At 36.5% G+C, this 22,644-nt stretch overlaps 1 protein-coding gene across 4 annotated transcripts in view; it reads right to left on the bottom strand.

Moving 5' to 3' along the window:
- HYCC2 (hyccin PI4KA lipid kinase complex subunit 2) overlaps window positions 1–22,644 on the bottom strand; it is a 49,684-nt gene that overhangs the window by 8,337 nt on the left and 18,703 nt on the right. For 3 of the 4 annotated variants that reach the window (XM_054278377.1, XM_054278376.1, XM_054278375.1), the window contains 10 exons: window positions 21,932–22,010; window positions 20,808–20,909; window positions 14,971–15,150; window positions 13,020–13,100; window positions 12,280–12,395; window positions 11,434–11,529; window positions 10,473–10,589; window positions 9,705–9,792; window positions 5,710–5,869; window positions 4,354–4,521 (listed from right to left, as the gene is read on the bottom strand). In XM_054278377.1, coding sequence (XP_054134352.1) covers window positions 4,354–4,521; window positions 5,710–5,869; window positions 9,705–9,792; window positions 10,473–10,589; window positions 11,434–11,529; window positions 12,280–12,395; window positions 13,020–13,100; window positions 14,971–15,150; window positions 20,808–20,909; window positions 21,932–21,982 — 1,159 coding nt within the window. In that variant the 5' untranslated portion in view covers window positions 21,983–22,010. The remainder of the gene's footprint in view (window positions 1–4,353; window positions 4,522–5,709; window positions 5,870–9,704; window positions 9,793–10,472; window positions 10,590–11,433; window positions 11,530–12,279; window positions 12,396–13,019; window positions 13,101–14,970; window positions 15,151–20,807; window positions 20,910–21,931; window positions 22,011–22,644) is intronic. The other variant, XM_054278378.1, reaches the window with a different exon arrangement.

The raw sequence follows: 22,644 nt of genomic DNA on the forward strand, positions 1-22,644 counted from the left end.
GTGAGTGCTCAGTAAGCTTCAGAATTAGGCCACTTCCTACGCCAACAATCACAATGTTCCAACAGAGGTAGAAGGCTTCTCTTGTGTGTAGCTCGTACTGTGAACAACGTGACCATACTTTCTATTGGAGATTAACCTAATTCCTAGTTCTCTCTTCTCCAAAATTCAATCCTCCTTGAATTTACAGCAATCCCATCCAGGTATTTCTACCATATTTACTATTATCTCAACATCTACATTTTTCAGAGAAAAAAAAAGGAAACCCTTGCATTAAGAGAAATTAAATCTCTGAAACATTTTATGTTATAGAACTGTGCTTTTGACTGGAATCTAAAAGGAAAATAAAAGCATTACAATATTATTTCTTAAATCCTTATTTTTAGGCTTATAATATGATTAGGGCTGCACATAAATACTTTTTATCTTTTAATCTTATTCCAGCTTTTTTCTAAGCTCCAAGTTCTCAGAAATTATTGTTTTAGTAGAAAACTGCAGCATTCAAATTTCAAAACTAAAAATGGAGCAACAGTTTTTGCTGCATGTATCTCATTTCAATAAGAAAAAGGCATAAATTTTAACCATGTTAGCAAAAAAGGAGTCACTCAGACTATAAGAATTTTGCCTTTCTTTGTAAAAGCCATAGAGTGTGATTATTTGGAGAAATACAGATCCAGCCCAGCTAAAGCCACTGTGGTGCTCTTCTGTTACGATTGTTGAACCCAGCTTGCTGCCAAGCAAAGACATTTAAATCTTTTTTGCAAAATGGGAAAAACATGGTGGCAAGTATCTGAGAGAGTCTAACACTTGAGTGGAAGCTCATCCTCTCATGCTGAGTGGTAGCTAAGGAACATTTTACATCATGGCAAACAGAACAGACAGAAAGCTTTTGGTGTTGCCGCCTCTGTGTAGCAGGAATACAGCCTGATCCCATTTCACATTTCTGAGGGGTAATGCAAACCCAAAACTTTACAGGGAAGTTTCATTACTCTGCTCTACATTTACTACTTCTTTTCAGGAAATTTTGCCCTGGAATTACCATTGCTGTGTATCGGCTTACAAAAGATATTTAGACATCTCCAAATCAAACCACTCCCAGCCTCTCTCAAAACAATGCAATGAGAGATGATTCTGTAGTTTTCAATAGTTCTATTTGACTCAAGGGCCTCCCAGAAGCAGAAAAATAACACAGTTCATGTTGCTGCAGTCTTTCTTCCTTGGTTAAGCCTTTTGCCTTAGAAAAAGAAAGTCCTTAGGTTCCCAGAGCAATTATTAAAATGAAGGGTGCGTTACTTGCTTTAACTTCCCCTAACCATATTTAAAATGCACGTCCCTTCCCCTCGTCCTGACCACCTTGTTTGGTAAAACTAGGCCTTCCTCTTCTCCTTGACACATACCTGTCTTTTCTTACACTAGACAGTGATATATTTTATCCACAATCCACACTGACATTCCCCCCTCCAACCTTCCCACACACAATCAAAGTTACTGATAAAAGTCAGACATTACTGGAACATACCAAAAGCAAGACCACTTTTTCAATTAACCAACATTTATGTTTCTTTATATAACCATGCAAAGCTGGATGAAAGCATATTCAGTTACAAGCAGCAAGAGAAGCAGCTGAAGCCCCCTCTCAAGCCCTTCTTATTTAACATAAAGATGTGGAACTTGTAAGAAGTTGTCTCCAGACAACACTGCTAAGATTTTTATTATTACAAGAACATCAGTAGTTTTCAAAGTTTATGTTAAAGCATTGCTGAGTAACAGGATGCTGAAGCACATGTCCTATTCAGGGACTGTGAAGCAGTCACACTGAAAAACTGGCATTCTATGCATAGGACTTAAAAATAAGACTGAGAGGGGTTGTTGCAAGCTTTTGGATGCTGCAGAGGCATCCATACAGAGGCAACTATACAGAGGCCCAAGCTGCTCAGCAGTGCTCCAAAATGAAGAAGATAGAGAAGGTAACATGCAAGAGAGTTTCTGTCTAGTCAGACCCACATACCTACAGAAGTTCCCAATGGGATTGAAGTAATTCAGCAAACACATTCTTTTCCTAATACATCTTATTTTCCCTCTAAAAACTGCCCTCAGAAATAATAAAAAATGCTTGAGTCCTTACAGACTCTAGGAAGGAAAACAGAATGATGTAACAATGAAGTTCTTTTTCTTTTTCTTTTTTTTTTTTTTGTTTGTTTTTGGTTTTGTTTATGTTCCAATAGACCAATAAGACAATTTCAAAAGAAAATAAACCCTAAAAATCTACTCCCTTCCAAATGCTCTTTATTTTAAGGCCAAAAGACAAAGTGACAGTGCAACCCAACAGAAATCATATCCATTGCACTACAGTGTGTATGCAAGACTCCCACTGTTCCTTATCAGAATAAATCTGTCCTCAAATAATTTGCTATTTGTACATATACACAACTAGTACTTTAGATACAGACTCAGTGTTCTCCACTGACCCAAAATAATGCACAAAACCGCAGCTGCAATCACCCAGAAGCAGAATAGCTTGCACTGCATTACTGAGTCATCCCGGAAGTCTTGTCTTTTTCTACTTAAGGGGGTCAAAACATTGATCTGAAGGGGTTTTATACACCTTTTTAAAATTACTTTTAGCATGTTTATCCTTCCTATACCTGAAGATTGAAAAGTCACTAGAAGTGATCAGTCTCTCTTTGTGCTGTTTGACATCAGTCTGGTATTTGTAAGAAAGAATTTTCTGGTTGAAGCTTTCTGTGAAATCAGCATCAGAAAACAAACAGAACCCTGGATATACATCCACAATTTTATGATGATAATCAAGGCAAACTCCTTTCCTTGGCATTCTCCCAGATGCTATCAGCTGGAAAACTCAGTTTGATCAAAAATGTAATTATACATTACTAATATTACAGAAGTAAATGGTATTCAATCCATTTCTACTGAAGCAGAGAATGTGGAATGATGCCTTATCCAATAATATGCCAAATTATACCAACGGCTTCAAACAAGACAAAAATGCATCATCTTTATCAACTTATCTTCCCACTTCCTGTCTGTCCCAGAAAGTTCTCTGCATCTCAGGACTTCTCTATATCCTTCAAGTCATGCACATGCAAAGAGTTATAAAACAGAGTAAGATCAAGTGGAAAGTGAGTTTAAGAGAAGACAGGATCATTTACTGAGCATGCTCAAATTCATAATGCACCAAGTAGATTAAAAACCTGCACTAAATATTTTTATGCCAGTCTCTTCTACTCTTCATTGCTGGATAGCAACTTTGTTTAAGTTTAATGCTTCTGTGATTCTACAATTAAGTCTCCAAATTCTCTAGATTGTTTCCTGAAAAACAATCTGAAGAAGAAATGTAGCCCGTATCTGAATGTGCAAATAAATCTTATTCTTGATCAACTAATGTCCTTATAGAGGCTGGAAACACCAAAGTTCACATACAGAAGAAGGCTTAAGATACAAGAGTACTTGAAAATATGTTCAGCTAAATCTGTAAGAAATTAATTCTCATCTCTGAGGACAAATCATGATTCAAGTTCAGTACTTGAAACTATGTCCTTCATCAAGGAAATCCTCAAAAGTAGATGAACTTAAATAAAATTCTACCACCTACTCCATCTGCTATTCTTGGCTGCCAAGCAGACCTCTGAAGTTCTACAGCATTGTGGACAGCATTGTGGACAGCATAACTGAGAAAGAAAGAGTAATTGTTTCTAAAGTTTTTATCATTTCTTCCTGATAATACAAGCACTTTTCTGGTGCTTGTAAAGCAGCCAGTTCTAAATGAGTTGTACATATATGACATTTCAATGAAAAGATGACTGACAAATAAAACATCAGTAATTGTATACCTGTTTTAGATAGGCTTGACTTTCAATGGCAACAGGAGACTTCATTCTTGAAAATTTAAAAACTGCAGACTAACAAGACACTATTTTAACTAAAATGGAGCCAAATCCATTTATATTCTGTACTGCCTACTTTTCAGTGCTAGATTCATGTTCATCTGGTGCATATTTTTTCTTCTTAATATCAGATTAAACATGCTCAGTAATAGTTAGTTTCCAAGCAATCCCAAAGCTCTTGGATATTACCCTGTCTTTTTTTTTTGTGCCATGCCAAGCAGTGTTTCACCACACAGATGCAAGCCCCAGGCCAGCCCACATGATAACAAAAGGTAGTTCCTGACCTGATGTTAGGTATATAGGGGATGTGTGTATTGCAAAGAAAGCTAATACACCCTGGGATAGCGGAAACACACACTAGAATGGAAAGAAGTTCTGCTTGGGGATAGGGAGCCAGGATCCTCCTCCAGCAACTGCCTCACTGACTTCTGCCTCCTCATCTCTGTCCTACCCTCTGTTGTGGCTGCTGCCAAGGTGGGCTCCGGGAAGCCATGCTCAGGGGTCCTGCGCAGCAGCACCTCCCCCTCTTGCTCACGTTTGATCCCTAGGTCTGTGCAGCCGTGTTGGATCGGTGAGCCAGGAATGCTTGAGTCAGCCTCGATTGAGAAGTCAAAGCCATCTGGGATTCAACATATAACATTTTAGTGCTTTTCTATTCCTTTCTTGGCATTCCAACCCAGGCAGGGAAAATAGAAAGTTTATGCTGACATGGAACAAACACAAAACACTGCCCATGCGGAGTTAGAAGTGGTGAGAACATCCACAGAAAGGGACAGGTGGGCTGTACTGTAGACCAGAGACCAGCAAACGAGTAGAATGGCTGAATAGAACTACAGTGAAGACAAACACGACGCAGAGTCCTGAAAACAGGAGACAGCTACTTCTTGTCCTGGACATCCTGATTCAGCTGAAGATCAGAGGTCATCAAATCCTCTTGCACGTGACCAAGAAGAATAATAAAAAATAAAAGGGGAAAGAAATGTACCACAGGAAAATGTGCAATTCCTGTTTTCAGACTTTTTACTCTCAGTTGATTCTTATGTTATTCTCCTTTTTACCTTCATTGATTTATGCAGCTTTTTTAAACTAATATTTTATACATGAAGTAACAAAGCTTTAAAAGCAGACAAAGTGATTTCAAAGCAAGTTTTTTGCTACACCTACACTGAAGATGTCATCACATCAAGAAAAAGATCACTACCTTTTTTTTCTTCATACAGTCAAGCACACTTCCATATGATGTAAGTACACACTGAGGAAAGATTAATTCTAAACTATCCAAACCTATTTTAGAGCTCCCCAATAAACTGGGTTATATGATGGCAGGTGTGATGTTCAGTTTGTTGCTCTGCCACTGCCATCAGTAGCTTTAGGCAGCTGCAATCCTATTAAGGTCTGGATGTTAGCATTCATTCCCTGAGCTATTTACAATGGGAAGCAGTTGAGTTTTAGTGCAGATTAAACAAAGAACTCAAATTCTAAGCCACACTTTATCCCTACAATTTCACACAGTGTTATATGGAGAAAAAAGAAGTCTTAATAAACATTTTCCAGTTTCTCCATTTCCTCATCTACCTCACAGTTTATCACAAAATCAAAACCAAAACAAACACCCAAAATACTTGTGTTCATGCAGTGCTCTGAAGATGTAAAGTATTATATACTATTATGGAGCATCACTTTTAAAAACAAACAAACAAGAAGGCCCCCCCAATGTTCTGTAAACATTCAAACTCAGAAGCCAGATTACAGTGATGATGATGATTACAGTAGGTTGCAATATGTGCTCCTGGCAGAGAAAGCTCACCTTCTCTCCTCCAGCGATGACGACGGATAGAAGCTGTTGTAATAGCACTCCGAGAAATTCTTGGAACTGTTGGAGTAACTTCTACTTTCAGTACCTTCTGGCCTTCCTGTGATGCATCAGGAGCATCAAAAGGCAGCGAATTCTTCATGGCATTTGCAACCTAAGACAAAAGTAAGATGCTGTACTACTACTGTCCTTGATTGCACTAATGGCAATATTGGATCTCCTGCCAGATACAGAAAGGAGAACAAGTGAGAATTGGTAATTATGTCAGATTCCCCTCAATGACCCCATGCCCAGGATTCAAGGTTGATTACATGGAAAAGCTCATCATAAACCTATTTGCAAAACCAGAGTTAATTTTCTCCATTTTTTTGAGGTAATTAATTTTATTCTATCTTTGCCATCTGTAGTGACAGACGTTAACAACACATACAGGAAGGTCTCCCTCCAGAAGAGGCTGCAATATGACACGGCAAATACCATTTATGTTTTATGACAAGGGTGTCAATAAAACTAAGTCACAGCCCAAGCCAATGCAAACAGCCAGTGGCCTTGTGCACAGGGGGACAGGGCTGATTTCCACCACACCTTTCCCCATAATACTCCCCATTCCTCCCTAAAAACAAGCCAAACAGAACCTAACCAAGAGGATTAGACTGCAGGTACTTGCAAGATTTATTTAAAGGAAAAAAATTGCAACCTAAGCAATGAACATAAAGTTATTAAAATACAATTAAAATAGGTTTAATAAAGGTGAGTGTAATAGCCTATTATAAAGTCAGAAGTTATGTTTTGCAGCTTTGAGGAGAACAAGTTATTTCTTTTGACTTTGATGCTTTAATCGCTTTTTTGAGTTTCCCATAAAATGCTTTTGGGATTAGAGGTTTACTTTAAAAAAGACAAAAACAACTTTCAGCAATGTCTCTTACTTTACAAGTAAATTGTTCAAAAAAAGTGAACTTGTGTATCAGCTCCAGAAAAGCAAACTGGTTCTCTATGGCATGTACGATATTCAACAGTAACAAAGCTGATGTACACAAAGTGTTACTTCAAGCTTCAAAATCCCCCCTAAACCACCACCCATAAAATGAACATACCTTGATTTTCCAAAATCTTCTACTCACTGAAAGCTGCTACCTTTTTTGAATAGATACCCTTGTCAGTGTACCAAAAAAAATCTAAAAGTTCATAGCAAAAGACTTTTGCACCATGACAGGAATCGTGACAGAGCATTTCTGCTTGTTGAACCTTTTAACAGCTGGCCCTTTCTAGCAGCACAAACTGTACTTCTGGGGACTGAGGAAAACCATATGGAGATAAAAATCAATGCACCAGTAAATCTTTGAAACAATCTAAACAACCATTCTGAATGAGTCACAGTCCTTGTCTGACAAAAACACCCTCAAAACCACGATCTTTCAGGATGCAAAAACACTTGCTCACGATGTCTAATCCAGCCCTGAAAGGCAGGAAAACAAACACACAGCACAATTCAGACTTGGCAAGCCAAGTCTGCAGCTATCAATGACAAAGGAAGGTTGGTTTCAGGCCAGATATCCACTCTTGCCTACCAGAAAGGAGCTCTAAGGAAAGAACATTCAATAAGAACATTCAGTAAGTGCATCAATAAAATACATTGTCACAATAGGGACTTGCTGATCCATGGTTCCTGTGCCATGAACTTGGAAAACCTGTGTGTCTGTGCTCTGAAGACTGGGATTTCTGTCTGAAAAGTATGCAGAACGCTTTGTTCAGAGGAAAAGACTGACTGGAACCGATCTGCTCCCCTGGTGCAAGGTGCTGCTAATTCTGACACTTGCTGATTAGTTTGGCTCTGTAGAAACTCTCAGGTTTCTTGACCAGTACCCAGTGTTTGTTAACAGAAATACTTTTCTTAAGCCAGGAAAGGCTTTTCACTTGTGTTAATTCCTACCCTTTCCACTGCAGTCTCTGTGTAAGAATGATTGATAGAAGACCACTTCTACATTACAGGTATTTCACATCTTTCTGATGTTGTTTTTCCACTTGGATTTTTTTAAAAGCTTAGGGGTTTTTTTTACAGGCAGTAAAACCCTAAGTAAATAGGAGCATGGATCCACTAAATGGTCAAAAATGTTTCTCAAAGAAACAAACACAGGGATCATGATGTTCCTCATTTTAATGATGACTGATGGTATTCCTATAATTACACAAATAAGTACCTGAAAACAGGTATCTAAAAATAATCCTAATGTGGGGATTTGCCTTAATATTAGACTTCAAAGAATTTGCTGCTCTTAGGAAATCCTAGGCAGAAGCTGAACTTAGCAACTTTCCTGTGAAGCTTCCCAGATGATAGTTATTTGGCACTAGTAGTTTTAGGTTTAAAATACAGAATTTTATACTGCTGCTAAATTATACACATCTCCTGAAGAATACAAGGAGAGCAAAGGGCTCCAATCTTTGAAAATGTCAATTTGCTTGAATATACAGCATTAGGGAAAAGACATGCAGGTAATTATTTTAATAAAACGGACAATTTCTTCAACCTACTTTTAAAAAAATGTTAGTAAAACAAGACAGGAAGCAGGCAATGATTAGAGTATTAGAAAAAACCCACCTCCCTGAATAGGCCTACATGCATATGTAGGAAAAACCTGACAACCAGGAAGGGGTAAAAAATGATGATATCATGATGTCACCGAACAATGGGATAGAGAATCAATAAGAGCTTTAGAAAAAAAATAAATACATTCTAGAAGATTCTTACAACTAGAAGTAATCTCTAAGGACAAACTGATTAAAAATGAACAATGAAAACTAAAAATTGTCATATCATCAAGTTCCAGATGCTCCTACACGCTTTTCAAGTGCAGTAGTTTGACAGGATGGCCCAATTCAGCAGGTTCAATATTTAATTTAAAACTTTCAATCTGATGGAGTGATGAGTCAGTTTGAAAAGAAACCAACTATTATAATAATTCAATGGATAGCAGGCATTTTAAATGCAGCAGTGTCAGAAAGCCTGTAGATAAATTGTACAGCCAATATTAATACCTTTGGAGAATAATTTTATGCAATTTAGTTCAGAAAAGAGTGACCTCAGATTGCCACATAAAAAGATTTTGCAAATCCGCTCCTTTGTCAGTTATGTAAAAAGCAGTGACATTTTACTGCTGTTAGTTCAGAGGAGGACTAAAGGCTTCTAGCCACAATGCTGATGCAGAAACTGAAACAGCAATCTAATGTACTTTATTCTCCTTAATTTTCCCTCTTCTTTTGATTCTCATTCCTACATCTGACAAAAATTTCTCCTTTCTCTCTTTCAACCTTCTCATCCTTCCCACTCACATCCACCTGCATCCAGCCCAGTTTCACCACTTTCCCCATTTCTCTTTTTTCATGACTGGAACAGCAAATATGATGAAAACTGAAGAAACCCCACCCCAATGAGGACTACTCCATTTTACTGCTGGTCCTCCAAACATGGTAAAGATTAAGATTTGCGTGACTTTTATCAAACAAAATCTGGCATTGACTCTGAGACTGGAGCTCCTTTCCACTTTCAGCTGCATCCTGCTGTTGCTTTCTCTACTTTGTTATCAGTTAAAACCCACAGCTTATTCTCAACCTTGATGAAGGGCTAGAAGCAAAGAAAACACCTTTTTTGCAACCAATGCCCTGTAACATACAACTATTCAGTTAAGCTTCTTTGAACCACTCATCAGTAGCTTATGTCAAAACAACATAAACATTTTGAGCCAACTATAATATATTAGCAAAATCCTAGCTTTCAGTCTCAATGAGTCCTAGAAGATTCCAACACCCTGGCTTAATACTCAGCAGAAAAAGTATGGTATAAATACCCATGTTGCAAACACCAGCTGTTAACAAATCACTTGCATTTGATTGTGCAGTGAATGGACACAAAAGCTTTCATTACCAGCCCACTTCAGCAACACATCCATACTCCTCTTAACCAGGCCCATAAATCACAGTGGATTGTTTCTTACCAGCAGGGGCTGTGAGTAGAGTTCAAGCTGTGCTCTGTAAATTATGTCCTCCAATACCTCCTGGCCAAGCTCCCACTGACCATTATATCTAAAAAGTAAAGGCAGACATTTATCTTCCGCATCTTATGAAAACAAACTTGTTCTTTTTTCTGCCCAATTCAGCTTTGCACTTCTCAGCTTATGCAGAAAATTCATCAACTGTATGTACACCACAGTGTACATTCACTTCTTTCAGCACTACAGCGTATTTTCTTAACTTCTTGGTGTAACAAGAAAGCTCTTCCATGTTCCCTCCAAACAAGACAAAATTGAAGCCACAATCAGGACAAACTTTAAAAAAATGGGGTCAATATGCAAACGCTAATGCTACTTAGTAGAACTGAATTTCCTCTAGAAATGTATTTTTGCTGCCTCAGATGCTACTGACATTTAAGAGGTCTGCATTTCATCAGTTTATCTTGGCATCCAAGCTCATTATGCTTGTGAATAGAAGGTATCTGTGGTACTGGCAAGATGGAAAAATCTGAAACCAGAAGCCTAACTCTCTTCAGCACCTACTGCTGGCCCTTCATCACCTAATTCAGTGCTGACAAAAATATTTTCTAATCTGTTGGCTGAATAAGCAAGTAATGGGAAATATACTAATTGATTACAAACTTGTGCTATGAATCTAAATATTTTTTTCAATTATAAACCAACTGGCATTTATATTTTAATTCATGTAAAAGCAGACCTTTCTCTTCACGTAAGAAAACCCTGTCCACTTACATGGCATAATAGACACCTGTGAGCAGCTGCACCATGAAGTCAGGGTCTAACACCACTCTACCACAGTGCTCTTTCCAGCGTTTCTCATGCTGCCGTGGAAATCCACTCACACACAGCCTAAAAACAACACCATTACAGGAAAGTATTAACTCCACAAAGAATACAAATGTCTTTATATCACAGAGATTTTAGTTATTTTAAAATAAAAAAACATAACACAGAACATTCTTATGCTGCAGTTTTGTAGCAGTGCCTTGATATGCGGCTCACTGAAAGCCCAGTGTAACTCCCATGTAGCCAATAATTCCTCCACCTGTTTTCCTCAAATCATAACCAGCTTCTAAAGAACAAGATGTTCTCCACTACCAGCCTGGACACTCCCTAAAATTCAGTAACTGAAACCAATTTTCTCTATAGGAAACATTTCAGTGGTACAGAAGAGAAGTATGTCACCTCCCATCTAATGAATAATGACAGCATGCAAGTCACCTTGTAACTAAAGTCAGATAACACACATATTATAGTCTTGATAACTGCTCTCAGCTGCCTTGTAAGAAATATTTCTGACTCTTGAAAAAAGGGTCTGTCTTCTCATATACTGCCTACATTAAAACCAGGATAATTTATTATATCCTTATTGCATCCGTTTCCTATCTGAATCTTCATCATAGAAGCAACACATGGCCACTGATACATAGCAACTGTGGCACTGTCTCCAAAACAACAGAAATCTCTTGCACAATAAATGTTGTCTTGCTTCTCTACTCAAAGAACAGATCTAATTTTCAGATGCAGGAAAATGAAACATATTTGGCAAATTTAGCATAGCCACAAGTCAAGTGAAAATGATGGAAGCATACCAAGAACCAATCTATCCCCATCAGAAAGTACTTTTCTTTACTGGATGAATATTTCAAAATCTACATGACCCTGAAGACTACTTCAAAGGCAAGTGTCTCACCTGGAACCCATTGTACAAAGTGACTGGTAAGAAGAAGCAGGCATGTAGACAATAGCTGAATTGTAACACAGCATAAGAAAGCTCAGCACCTCGAACCTGAAAAGAGAAAAGCAAAATCTTACATTGTTTATATTCTTAATATTTCACTGAAATTACACACAAGAAATCTACAATTCAGGTTCAAAAAGCACCCTACAGGAAGGGGTGTCAGAAGTAAACACACAAATCCTTTAATCCTCTTTCATTATAATTCACTAATTTGAAACAGGCTATCAAAGGTTCACTATAAACACTTAAATTTATTCTTCTGAAAATCTTGAAAGTCCTTAGCATATGCAGGAACTATGAAGGAAATGAGATACAGCATAATATTTGGACAGTTCTAGAAGTGGAAATGTCTGCAATGGATTCAAAATTATTTTATCAGTTTTCCCAGTGCTGTCTTTAGACACAGGTAAAGCTAACAGTCATTAAACAGCGGGGCAATTTCTCTCACTCCTGTTCTGTCTATCCACTTAGCTCCATTCCCTTTTTCCAGCCCCTGATCAAAAGCTGAATTTTGTTACACTTCTAGGAAAAATTGAATAGATAGCCATAAAACAAAAGATATTCCTTGCAGACACAGAAATGACAGAGAAGTTATTCTTCAAAAATCAACTAGTAGAAGAACATACAAGGATGGAACAAAGAAAAAGAGAATTATACTCAAGACTACTAAGGCTGTTCTCTAGATTTATTGCCAAGCATTTAATGCTGAGAAAGGACTGATCACAAAATAGATTTGTTTTGTTTCAGGACTTGTCTCCCTAGTGAAGCACCTTTAATATTAAGAGTACATCCACCTACCTGTTCTGTGCTGTGAAGGTTTCTCTTTGAGGATGAAGATCACTGTAAACTACTCTGATAAGATCATGCTGACTTAATGCTCCTTCAGTTAAAGCCATGGATCCAATGGTAGAGGGCTACAAGTAGGTGGTGGGAGAAGGAAGGAAGGGGGAGAAGTCATCAGTAAAAATTGCCCAAAAGCATTAAAGCTCCCAACAACCTAAGTCAAAAGATACACTTATCTTGTGATCTGTAAAAATAGAGATTACTCCAGAATACAGTGGAGCTAAAAACATTACCTAGTTTCATTGTTATAAAGTGTACACACTTAGAAGTAATACAGCAGGTGAGAGCAATTTTCAACTTTGATTCTTACATATCCATGTACAGTTTGTCCTAATCACACAGACCTTTTGTCAAGAAACATTAGTGAAAGAAACACACAACTGCAAGTTCCAACTGAACTAAGGAAGAGTTAGAAGGAAGATTGCTTTTATGCTAACATGTAAGAGGAGAAAAAAAGCAGTTGCAACTACAACATAACTAACTCTATTAAAAACAGGCAGTCAACAAAGATTTTTGAACATTTATATACCTGCTCTTCTACAAATTCTATAGCATTCTATTACACGAGCTGCAAGCTGCAGACATTGAAAACTTACTACAAGAAGATGCATCTAAAATGGCCTGTGGCATCAAATGGATCCAGTTTCCATTCCTCTAATAGATCAAATTTAAATTTACCATAGTAGCTCTCTTACCTCATGATATATTGAGGGTTTAGATAATGAAGGGATGGTGAAAGACAAAACTTTGTTATTTCCATCTTTGTCAGCAATTTCCTGCATTAAAAACAAAACCAGAACTCAAACAGGAGTAAGGAGACAGGAGTGGAATGATTTTCAGCTCTTAGAAGGAAGTTAACAAATAAGTTAGATGTCCTGATCTGATAAGACTATTAACACCCCAAGGACTTTGTGCATTTGCAGAATATCAACAATAGCAACATACATATTTAACAAGTGGGAAAAGACCTCTATTACAGACTGCTCTGCAGAATTAGTGTGCAATACTTTAAAAAAACCCCAGCACTGGCTCTTTAATCAGTGAGACTAAAGACACTGACACAGAAGGGCTGATGAGTCACTTGCTGACAATGGGTAGTATCTCATAATAAATGCACCACAGAGAAAAGGTGAAATCAAGGGGACTGGCAAAGTTTCCTCAGGAGGAAACACACACAGTATTTTCTTCAAAGGCTTTCAAACTGGTCAGATTTTGTAGTTGCTAGGCTACTACATAAGCAAACCCTGCAGTTTTAAAAGAAAATATACTGGGAGCAATTACGTAAGACAACACCAAAAAGGAGTCTAAAATCCTGCCTTTGCACTTTGTACAGCAAATTTTCAAACAATAAGCTCCAGTCATTCCAGTTTATGTAAAAGTTTAGCCCAGGGCAGCTCAGTACTTGTAGTAGGCTTCAAGGATTATAACAGGAGAATGGCTGACAGAATTTGTCAGAACACAGAAGATTTATTTACCCCTTTCTCCTTCTAAGTATTCAGAAAATAACTTCACTCAGTCTATGTGCAGAAAAATATCAGCTTCATTAAAGAAAAAAAATAGTGGAAGCCACTGTTCATTTTGAGGTCTCTTTCTTTCTGAATATGGAGAGAATGAAGAAATTACTGTCCTTAAAAAATATGAATCACCAACATGACTTTCAAATGAACTGTAGAACATTCTAGGAGGAGGAAAGACAAATGTACTACTTCAATCCAATAGACAGCACAAAAAATCCATTTCCAAGCAGTTTCCAGTGGTTTTTTTCTACAAAAATAAATCTAAAATAACTAGATCATCCAATTGTTAGAGCTGATCTACAGATACATAACTAGAATACATTTTAAGAATCACAGTTTGGCTATTCTGTATCTTATGCGTAGAAATACAATGCACAATTGAAAGGAGGGGTTTCCAATGACATTAGAGGGAAGGGTGATATTCAGTAGAGTATGTTTCAAGGTCCTATACCACAGAAATTCCTACTGGAGACTGTTTGATAAATTCAGCAGTACTGCCACAAGAGACAGTCTCATAACATTAAATAAGAAAACATTTTCAGGCCAGGGTAAGGATGTAAAAAACTGCTTTTACATCTAATAGCTAAATTGAGTAACTTACAGTTGCTTATTCTTAAAACCAAAGTTCCCCTCAAGACAATTATCTGACTCAAATGGACACATGCATGTATCTGAGTGCTCACACGCAGAATGGCTTCACCATCAAACTACTCCCTTAAAATAGGCATGTTCAGAGTATATGGGAGGGCAGGGGAAGTGACACATCAAGACTGACTAAGTATATGTGCCTGACAACTATAAGAAGTCTTATTTTACAACATTAAGAAGGCCTACCTAATTTCCTTACAAACAGAAGTATATAAAAGTTTGAGAAAGTCCATGAGATGATTCTTTCCAGTGCAAATATTTTCTCCAAAAAAAGATAATTTTAAAAAAATATATATCTTTGCAAACACATCTTTACTAAACCTTCATTACATTATGCTTTTCCCTGTATTAAATACACTCTCCTTTAAGTGTATTTTAATTTTAAATATGTTGGTCTAATAATTTACTTTATTCCTAAAAGTCAGCAATGCAAAACTTCAGATCAAAGTTCTCCTCAGCCATTGCCACTCATCTCACTCACCAGGTTGTAAATGCCAAGCAGCAATGCCTCGATGCAGCCATTGCTCTGCCTGTCCCTGCTGGCAGTGAGACGCAGATACACCCAGATCAGCTCTGGCAGGAACTGCAGCGTGAATCTCTTGAGCCGGACTTCAGAACTCCGATAAAGTTCAAAGAGCTGGTGGCAAACAGGCTCCAGGAGCTGTGGAAAGGCAAAAAAGCTAATCACTTACTGGTAGGCTTCTCTAATAAGGGAGAGTGAACAAATCAAGGGGCTATATCATACAGCCACTGCAGTCAGTACAAATTGCATTTCCTGCTGGCAACTGAGTGAATGAATCACACTGGTATCTGCATTCTGTTTAAGGAGATCCATAAGGACAGACCTGAGGGACGTTGGTATACAGTATTTGGACATGTGGCCACTACAGCCACTATCATGTGTGCTTTGATAAGATTCTTCTCTAGAGCTATCAGTACAAGATTTATTCTCTGTACAGGTACTAATTTAAGGCGTGTGACAGATGCGTGGTTTGAACTCTGTGCACTGTAAAACTTTAGTGCAGTTGTAAGATCTATGGAAGCACAAAGGTCAAAGATCAGCTGCTAATGACAAGTCTATTGACAGAAATATGAATTAATTTCTTACCTACACCTTTCGAGTCTCAAAACCAAGAACTGAGTGTGTTCATTACAATGCAAACTGATCTTTTCATTTTGAGTTGCAGTTCAGGTTTCACTACAAGAATGAAAATAAAAGTCCCTATCCAGTCAGTGTGATAAAAGCATGAGGTAAACATGCCATTTTAAGAGCTTATAATGCTAAACCAATAACTAAGACTCATCCATGGAACTTTTAGGCAACAGGAAAAAAAGCGGAAAGAACCATACTGAACAGTCTCATTCTTTCCCATGACTAATCAAGTTTTTATTACCAAAATCAAAACTTGAGGAGAAAAAAAATCTAAAAATTTCTTAAATTTCCATTACAAACTTTTGTAATGTTTGTGACCACTATCTAATATTGTGTTGTACTAAATGTGATGATCTGACATAAGGAAACTATTTCTGGGATTCACTGCCCAAAAAGACAGGGGCATACATGTAACCTAAGGCATCCATATTCATATAGAAGAGCTAGAGACAGAAAATAGAGGCCAGAATCTCAGGTCCTCATTCTAACAGTACATGCTTCATGCAGCTCTCTTAGACATACAGACATACAGATTAGATAAGGCATATATGACCCTCCTTTCACTCCCAGGCATATGCACCTGGGACTTTCAGAGCATTAGCAGCATATTTCATGGACTTTGATGCATTCTTTTTTCATTAATTTGTCTATTCATCATAATCATAGTATGACAAACTTCCTGTAGAATTGAGAGTCACACTTTTGCTATGCTGCACAAAGATATATTTCTGTGGTTTACTGCAAACCATCCATCCTCTTAAAAAACTTAGGAGTCCCTTGCTAACAACAGAGGGACCAACATTTCTGCAAGTGAATAGCTGGAATGTTTGATAAATGTGCAATGCCATAAAGCTCTACCAATGTACAATTTCACATACCCATATTTACACTTAGATATTTTACACTGGTATATCACAAACATGAAACATAAATTTGACAGAATTATCTATTAAGAGAGCATCACCCAGGAAACAGTTTCATTTCTGAATTTCACTTCACACAATATTCCAGTCAATGTAGCACACCATATTTAACCAGTGATTACGTAAGCCATAACATGACATTTACGTAAAATAAAACTCAGCTGTCAGAGAAATCTCTTCTTAAACAAGGCTCTGGTGTAAGTACCTTGTGTAACAAGGGTCTGATTGACAGACTTCTTACTCTAAGCTAGAGGCCAGTGTTTACAACAGAAGCAAAGAGAGACTCTACAAGGAGAGTGAAGAAAGAGGACATTGACAATGTTGACACAGAATGAGACAAGTCCAGTCATTTAGAACAAATGGATTTTTACAAGTCATACAAATCTGTCTATAGGCATAGACATCCATATTTATATGCATTTATAGAAAGACAGATAGATAGAAAGATATAAAATAACCAGCCACTTAAGTTTTGGCTTGGGATCTAAATGAAATTTGAACTCTGTAAAGCTTCTATTAGAGTCACTTAAAGGAAAAAATGGTACAGCTTTCTGGTAGTATATTTATTACAGTATTTCATACATGTATAGCACTTTATGTTCAAAAGAGGCATAGGTATATACTTTCTTAATCATTATTTACTTAGTAGAAACTCCTATCTAAAAGTGACAATAATTCTTAAAACCAACTGTTACAGTAAATGTTCTAATCCTCAGAAATAGAATTGTATCCTTGCTTTATGAAAGGCCTAACATATTTCAGATGTTCAAATTTAAAAAGTGGTTACAAAGTAATTTGGACATCACTAAATAAATTTGTAGATTTTTTCTTTCAAAGAAAATATGATTAAGATGAGAACAGAAAGAAGAAAAAGAAACCTCTGAAAACAAAACATGCAAGCATATCTGCAGCGAGATGACAAGTGCAAGAAAAGCTAAAAATATTATCTGAAACCAGATATATACAATGGCAATGCTATAAATAGTACTCGTATTAGATTAGAGATGACAGCGGCCTAAAGCTTTTTCCTATTTGAAATCAGCCAGTCTAACCCAAGTCCCATTAAAAAGAGTGGAAAAGAAAAATTTATTTTAGCTAAGTCAGATGACACTCAACCAGAGCAGTTACTAAGTTTATTCTACCTACATTCAAATGCAAATTTTATAAAATTAGTCTTTTAAGACTAGGGAGACATTCTCCCTAGAAAAATACAAGCAGTATCCAGTCAGTGGTGCTGCAAGCATTCAAATTCTCCTTATATTTAGTAGTTGTCATATTTGTTGTGGAAAATGTTTAACAACTGCAATTACATAGGTAAAAACCTGTGACTACTAAAGCACTTGTGCTGTGTTCAGAGCTGTAAGAAAAGCTGTACGCTTTTTCCACAAGAAAAAGCTGCCATCACAAAGATGCTACAACACCAATATTTTCAAAAGCACAACCACCCAGGATTTTCCCATCAAAGTACATTATGATAGCCTCCCACCTGGAAACACAAAATTTGACACTCTGAGAAAGAACAAATGTTCTCCTTACATCCTAGTTACCTGGCTTTCCAAAGAGCCAGCCTCTTCCAAGTAATTCTCTGAATACACATACTGAGAAGACAGAGGATAAACAGAGGAAATGGAGCTTTTGTCACCAGTAATGGGTGTATACATGAACTGGCACACATTAATTAATCCCTAAGATCTATCAGTCCAAAGTTAAAGCAAACTGTGTAGCACAGAAATCAGAAAAAAAATCCAAATTAAGATATCTCTTACAATCCTCTCTTTTTCCTGACAAACAAAATTTTAATTAAAGATCTTTCCTATTAGCATAAGCAGCAAAAGCATTAAAAAAAAGACATTTTTACTGGCTTAAACATGCAGCGAGCGTCAATGATCTAATTTTCACTCTTCATTTTATACCTCAGAGATGCAAACCAGTCATGTTTTAAGGAAGACGATGAATAGCCTTCCTTTGGCTTATTTTACAAGTTTTCCAAATGCTAAGAGTCATATCTTGAAGTTAAATATAATGTTTTAGAAAATCAATGACAAATATTGCAATACTTGCCTTTCTGAAGAATTCAATTGCAGAAAATAAAATATGCTTACTTTAGACTTAACCATACCATAATGGGTGAAACCACTTATTATTTCAAGAGTACTGGGTCTGGACTTGCTTGGCATTACAAAGGTGATCTCACTCTGTTTCATAGCTGCCCTGAGTTAAACCTAATTAGCACCCCATGAATATTCAATATTTGAATTTCAGTAGTGCAGTAACTTGACATCCATAGAGTATTGTCTACAGCCATAAACCAACTCTAAAAATCATAAAACTATCTCAAAAACAGAACTTCAAAAGCACTTTCCTTGTGAATTCCAATACCACACAAAAATCAATATATTATTTGGTTAAATTAATTGTTTATGAGCGATACCACTCTCTACACTTTTAGCAAATTTCTACTCCCGTCATCTTTATCTTTATATTTAAAAACATCAGGGCACTTCCTCAAAGGCAAATAGCAACAACTGTATTTAACTTATCAATATGCTTGCCCTCATTTAATAGCTCACAAACAGTAGACACCTGCAAAAGAGAGAAACAGCTTGGTTGTTTGGTTCCTAAATATTTCAATTCCATGTAAAATTAATAATCCTGGTCTTATCAAGACAGAATGATGTGATTCTAGAAAAAATCTTGTTTGCCCTGAACAGTTTGCCACTTCCTAGAAGTTTTAAAAATCCGCCAACTTTATGATTAAATTGCACTAAAGAATTACTTGTCCATCACATTTAAGAACCCAGAAACAGCATTTTTGTAATAGTCTTCCACATGTATTTAATCTTCATAAGCCATGAATTACCCTTCTAACAAATAATGCCCTATAAAGCATATTTAAAAACCCCTCTTAGTTAGAGAAAAATATTACTACACAATTATGTAAAGTAATGAATTCACTTTGGTTATATTCCTCACAAGCAAATAACTTTGGAAGAAGTACAACAAGGAAATACATCCTGCCTTAACAAGTAGAACCTGAAGCTGGACATCTTTGTGTCTAGGATTGTTTATCTTACACGCGGCAGCAGAATCAGGCTGAAACTGAAACAGCTGTTCCAAAGAGTGACAAGCACCAGTGAGCAGTAACACAAGATCACCCTAAAAAGATTTGCAAATCTGGTTCTTTTCTCTTTAAATAAAATAAATCAAATGCTTATTCTCAAAACAATGAGAACCTTTTACATTTTCAGGAGTCTACACAAATACATAGCAGCAATGGTGGCTTCAGGTTGAAGAGAGAATAACAGCAGCTTTTCAGTACAAAGAAAAAGGTCACTATGCAGGTTATTTATAATACTGAAATGAAGCTGACAGCTATGAAGCCTTTTTTTTTTTTAATTGCATGAGCATTATGCAATCTCCTTGAAGCTAAATCAAGCACTCAGCTTTCTAAAACAGCTAAGCTGTACTTGGGAAAATAAAGAACTTCCTTGCTGTGTACACTACCCATTTAATTTATAAATATATGAGAAGTCACAGATGATACACCAAGTATTTGTAAGCATTTTATCTAAAGTAGTTGACATGTCAGAGAATGGTATGCTTGCACAATTTATTCAGAAGTTATTTTTCACACACTTGCCCAGAAATGCTCCTCACAGAAGCCAATGGGTTGCAAAGCTCAGTTTAATGTCATTTGCAAAATGAATTATGTACAAGGGTAAGCTAAGTTTGCATTGTGTCTATTTACATTTTGGGGCCCTGGTTCTGCTCTTGTTTACAGCAGTGTAAACCAAATTACACAGAAGTGATATTAGTATAAGCATGAGAAGATCTTGTTATCTTAATGGCATTTAAAAAAAGGTTCCATTTTCCACTGCAACATGCCACCACACAAGAAGTACATGGGTCTTTTTGAGTTTCACTGTAAGGCCTACTTTGTCTCTGTTATGACTGAAAGGTGGTTTCTAGGAACTGGAAAAAAAAAAACCTAAAAAAAAAGGCAAGCTTGAAACTCCCCCAAATAAAAAAAACCCCAAACCAAAACACCAAAACTATCCCATGCCAAAAAAACCACAACAGTCAGCTGTGGCAAGGAGAACCCAGCAGACAGCATAAACATTATTTTTGGAAGCAGATGAGATTGTGTCTTACTAGAAAGTAAGTAGAGTAACTTACTTTCTGTTACTGTAGAGGTGAAAGATCCAGGAATGAGAATAAAAATAGTTCTTTAAAATCTCCTACCTCGTTGTTTGGGTCTTGAATGACCTTATAAAGAGCTGGTACCAGTGGTTTTTTTCGGTGCAATGTAGCTGCATAGCTGGAAATTTGTGATTCAGGTAATGCCTAAAGAAAAAAAAAAAAAAAAAGAATGAAGTCTCATCCCAACAGCCAAGAAAAGTCCTGAAGTTCAGTAAATTTTCAGACTTGTAACCTAACTGTTGAGTACAAGCCCTTCTCCATACACGTAGTATTTGGGAGCACTTAACCACTTCCAGGCTTAAATCCAAAAACAGTTTAGACTCATCTTCCATAAATAATTTGCTTTAGTTTGGTATGAGGAATCTCTTTCTTGATAGCCTGTATTTAACAGGATCTTTTTGAAGACTTCATCAAATCAACTCAACTTATTCAAGAGGTGTCAAGAGTATAGAATGAGCATGGACAGTCTCGAGTCTTCCCTGAGCAACCATGTTTGTGGATTTTGCACCCTTGGAACTTAAGCAAATTTCCAACAACAGCACATGATGACTTACTCTCATCAATGATTGAGGAACTACTAATTCTTAATTTAAATAATAGAATAATTTCTTATCAGTCATGAAATCCTGTTTTCTTGTCTATGCATTACCCTGTATTTCACTCAGCATATTTATCAACATGCAAAAAAGCTTAAAAATACTTCAAATCCTTCACGATGAAACAATTAATTTTATGCAGCTCACGGGGAGGGGGAAAAGTAAAGTATTTTCCTTTCTTTTTTTTTTAAGTCCAAATAAATATATACTAATTATTTTTAAATTTGAAAGTTCTTCAATTGCAAATTTGGGCAGCAGTATCCAGCTGTTAGTTAAATTCTAACAGCTTGACCTACACAAAACACACATTTAAAAGACCACATTGCTATTGTAGTGTTCTGTTCTGCAATAATAAACAATAAAAATAAACTACTTATTAGAATTATGCATTACATATTATGTACCAGTCAACTCAATCATACAGACCTTTGGATGTTTATGAATTATAAGAAACTGAAAGATCAAGTAATAGAAATTTAAAATGTTAATTATTTGATATTAAAAAGCCCCACTGCTATGTTTGGTGGCATTGAGCCAATGGTTTAGACATCATTAATCTTCCCAGTTCACCTTGAATTCTGACAGCCATTCTTCCACCACACCTCGTTCTGATCCCAGCATTTTCTTACTTCTTTTGCTTCTCTCTTACCTTTAGAAGAAAAATAAGAAGTTAAATATTAGTTATGGTAGGAAAATTTAGTTTTTTACAATCCTCCCCAATGAAAAGCTGTTAATGCCTTTCCAATAAGATTATATAATACAAAACAATTTAAAAGGTTGCATTTCGGACAATCAGTCCCATTATTTAACAGTAATTTAACTGTTTTCTTTGTTCAGTCTAAAATGCTCTGCATAAATGGGGAAGGAGGAAAAAGAAGGATTCAGTGCTTCAGGCCACTTGTCTTTCCGTTGTGTTTTGAAAATTACTTAGGTTCAACAAAATTTACATACAAGTTACATCATGGAAGTCCTACAATAAATGACCTTTTGGTAGCCAGACTAGATGACTGTAATCATCAATTCTCTTGTCAGAACTTACTTGTTTTTGTATTTATTTTGTAACTTATTTGTATTTAAGAACAATCAGTATTTGTTAAATGAAAAGTGAAGTGAAATAAGATAAAAGGCTTCCCAACACATTTTTTGAGTTAATGTATCATTTTTTCAATGGTCCTTGGCAGGAAATCATTAAGAGAATACCAACTCTCTTGTGGGCAAGGAACTGCTTCAGATTTCTGAAGCGTGTTTAAACATCCTAAAATACAACAAATTCAGAAATAACA

Source organism: Melozone crissalis, unplaced genomic scaffold (assembly GCF_028551555.1).
Source record: "Melozone crissalis strain CALT ecotype California unplaced genomic scaffold, PUWL_Pcris_2 ptg000023l_1, whole genome shotgun sequence".
Taxonomy (NCBI): domain Eukaryota; kingdom Metazoa; phylum Chordata; class Aves; order Passeriformes; family Passerellidae; genus Melozone; species Melozone crissalis.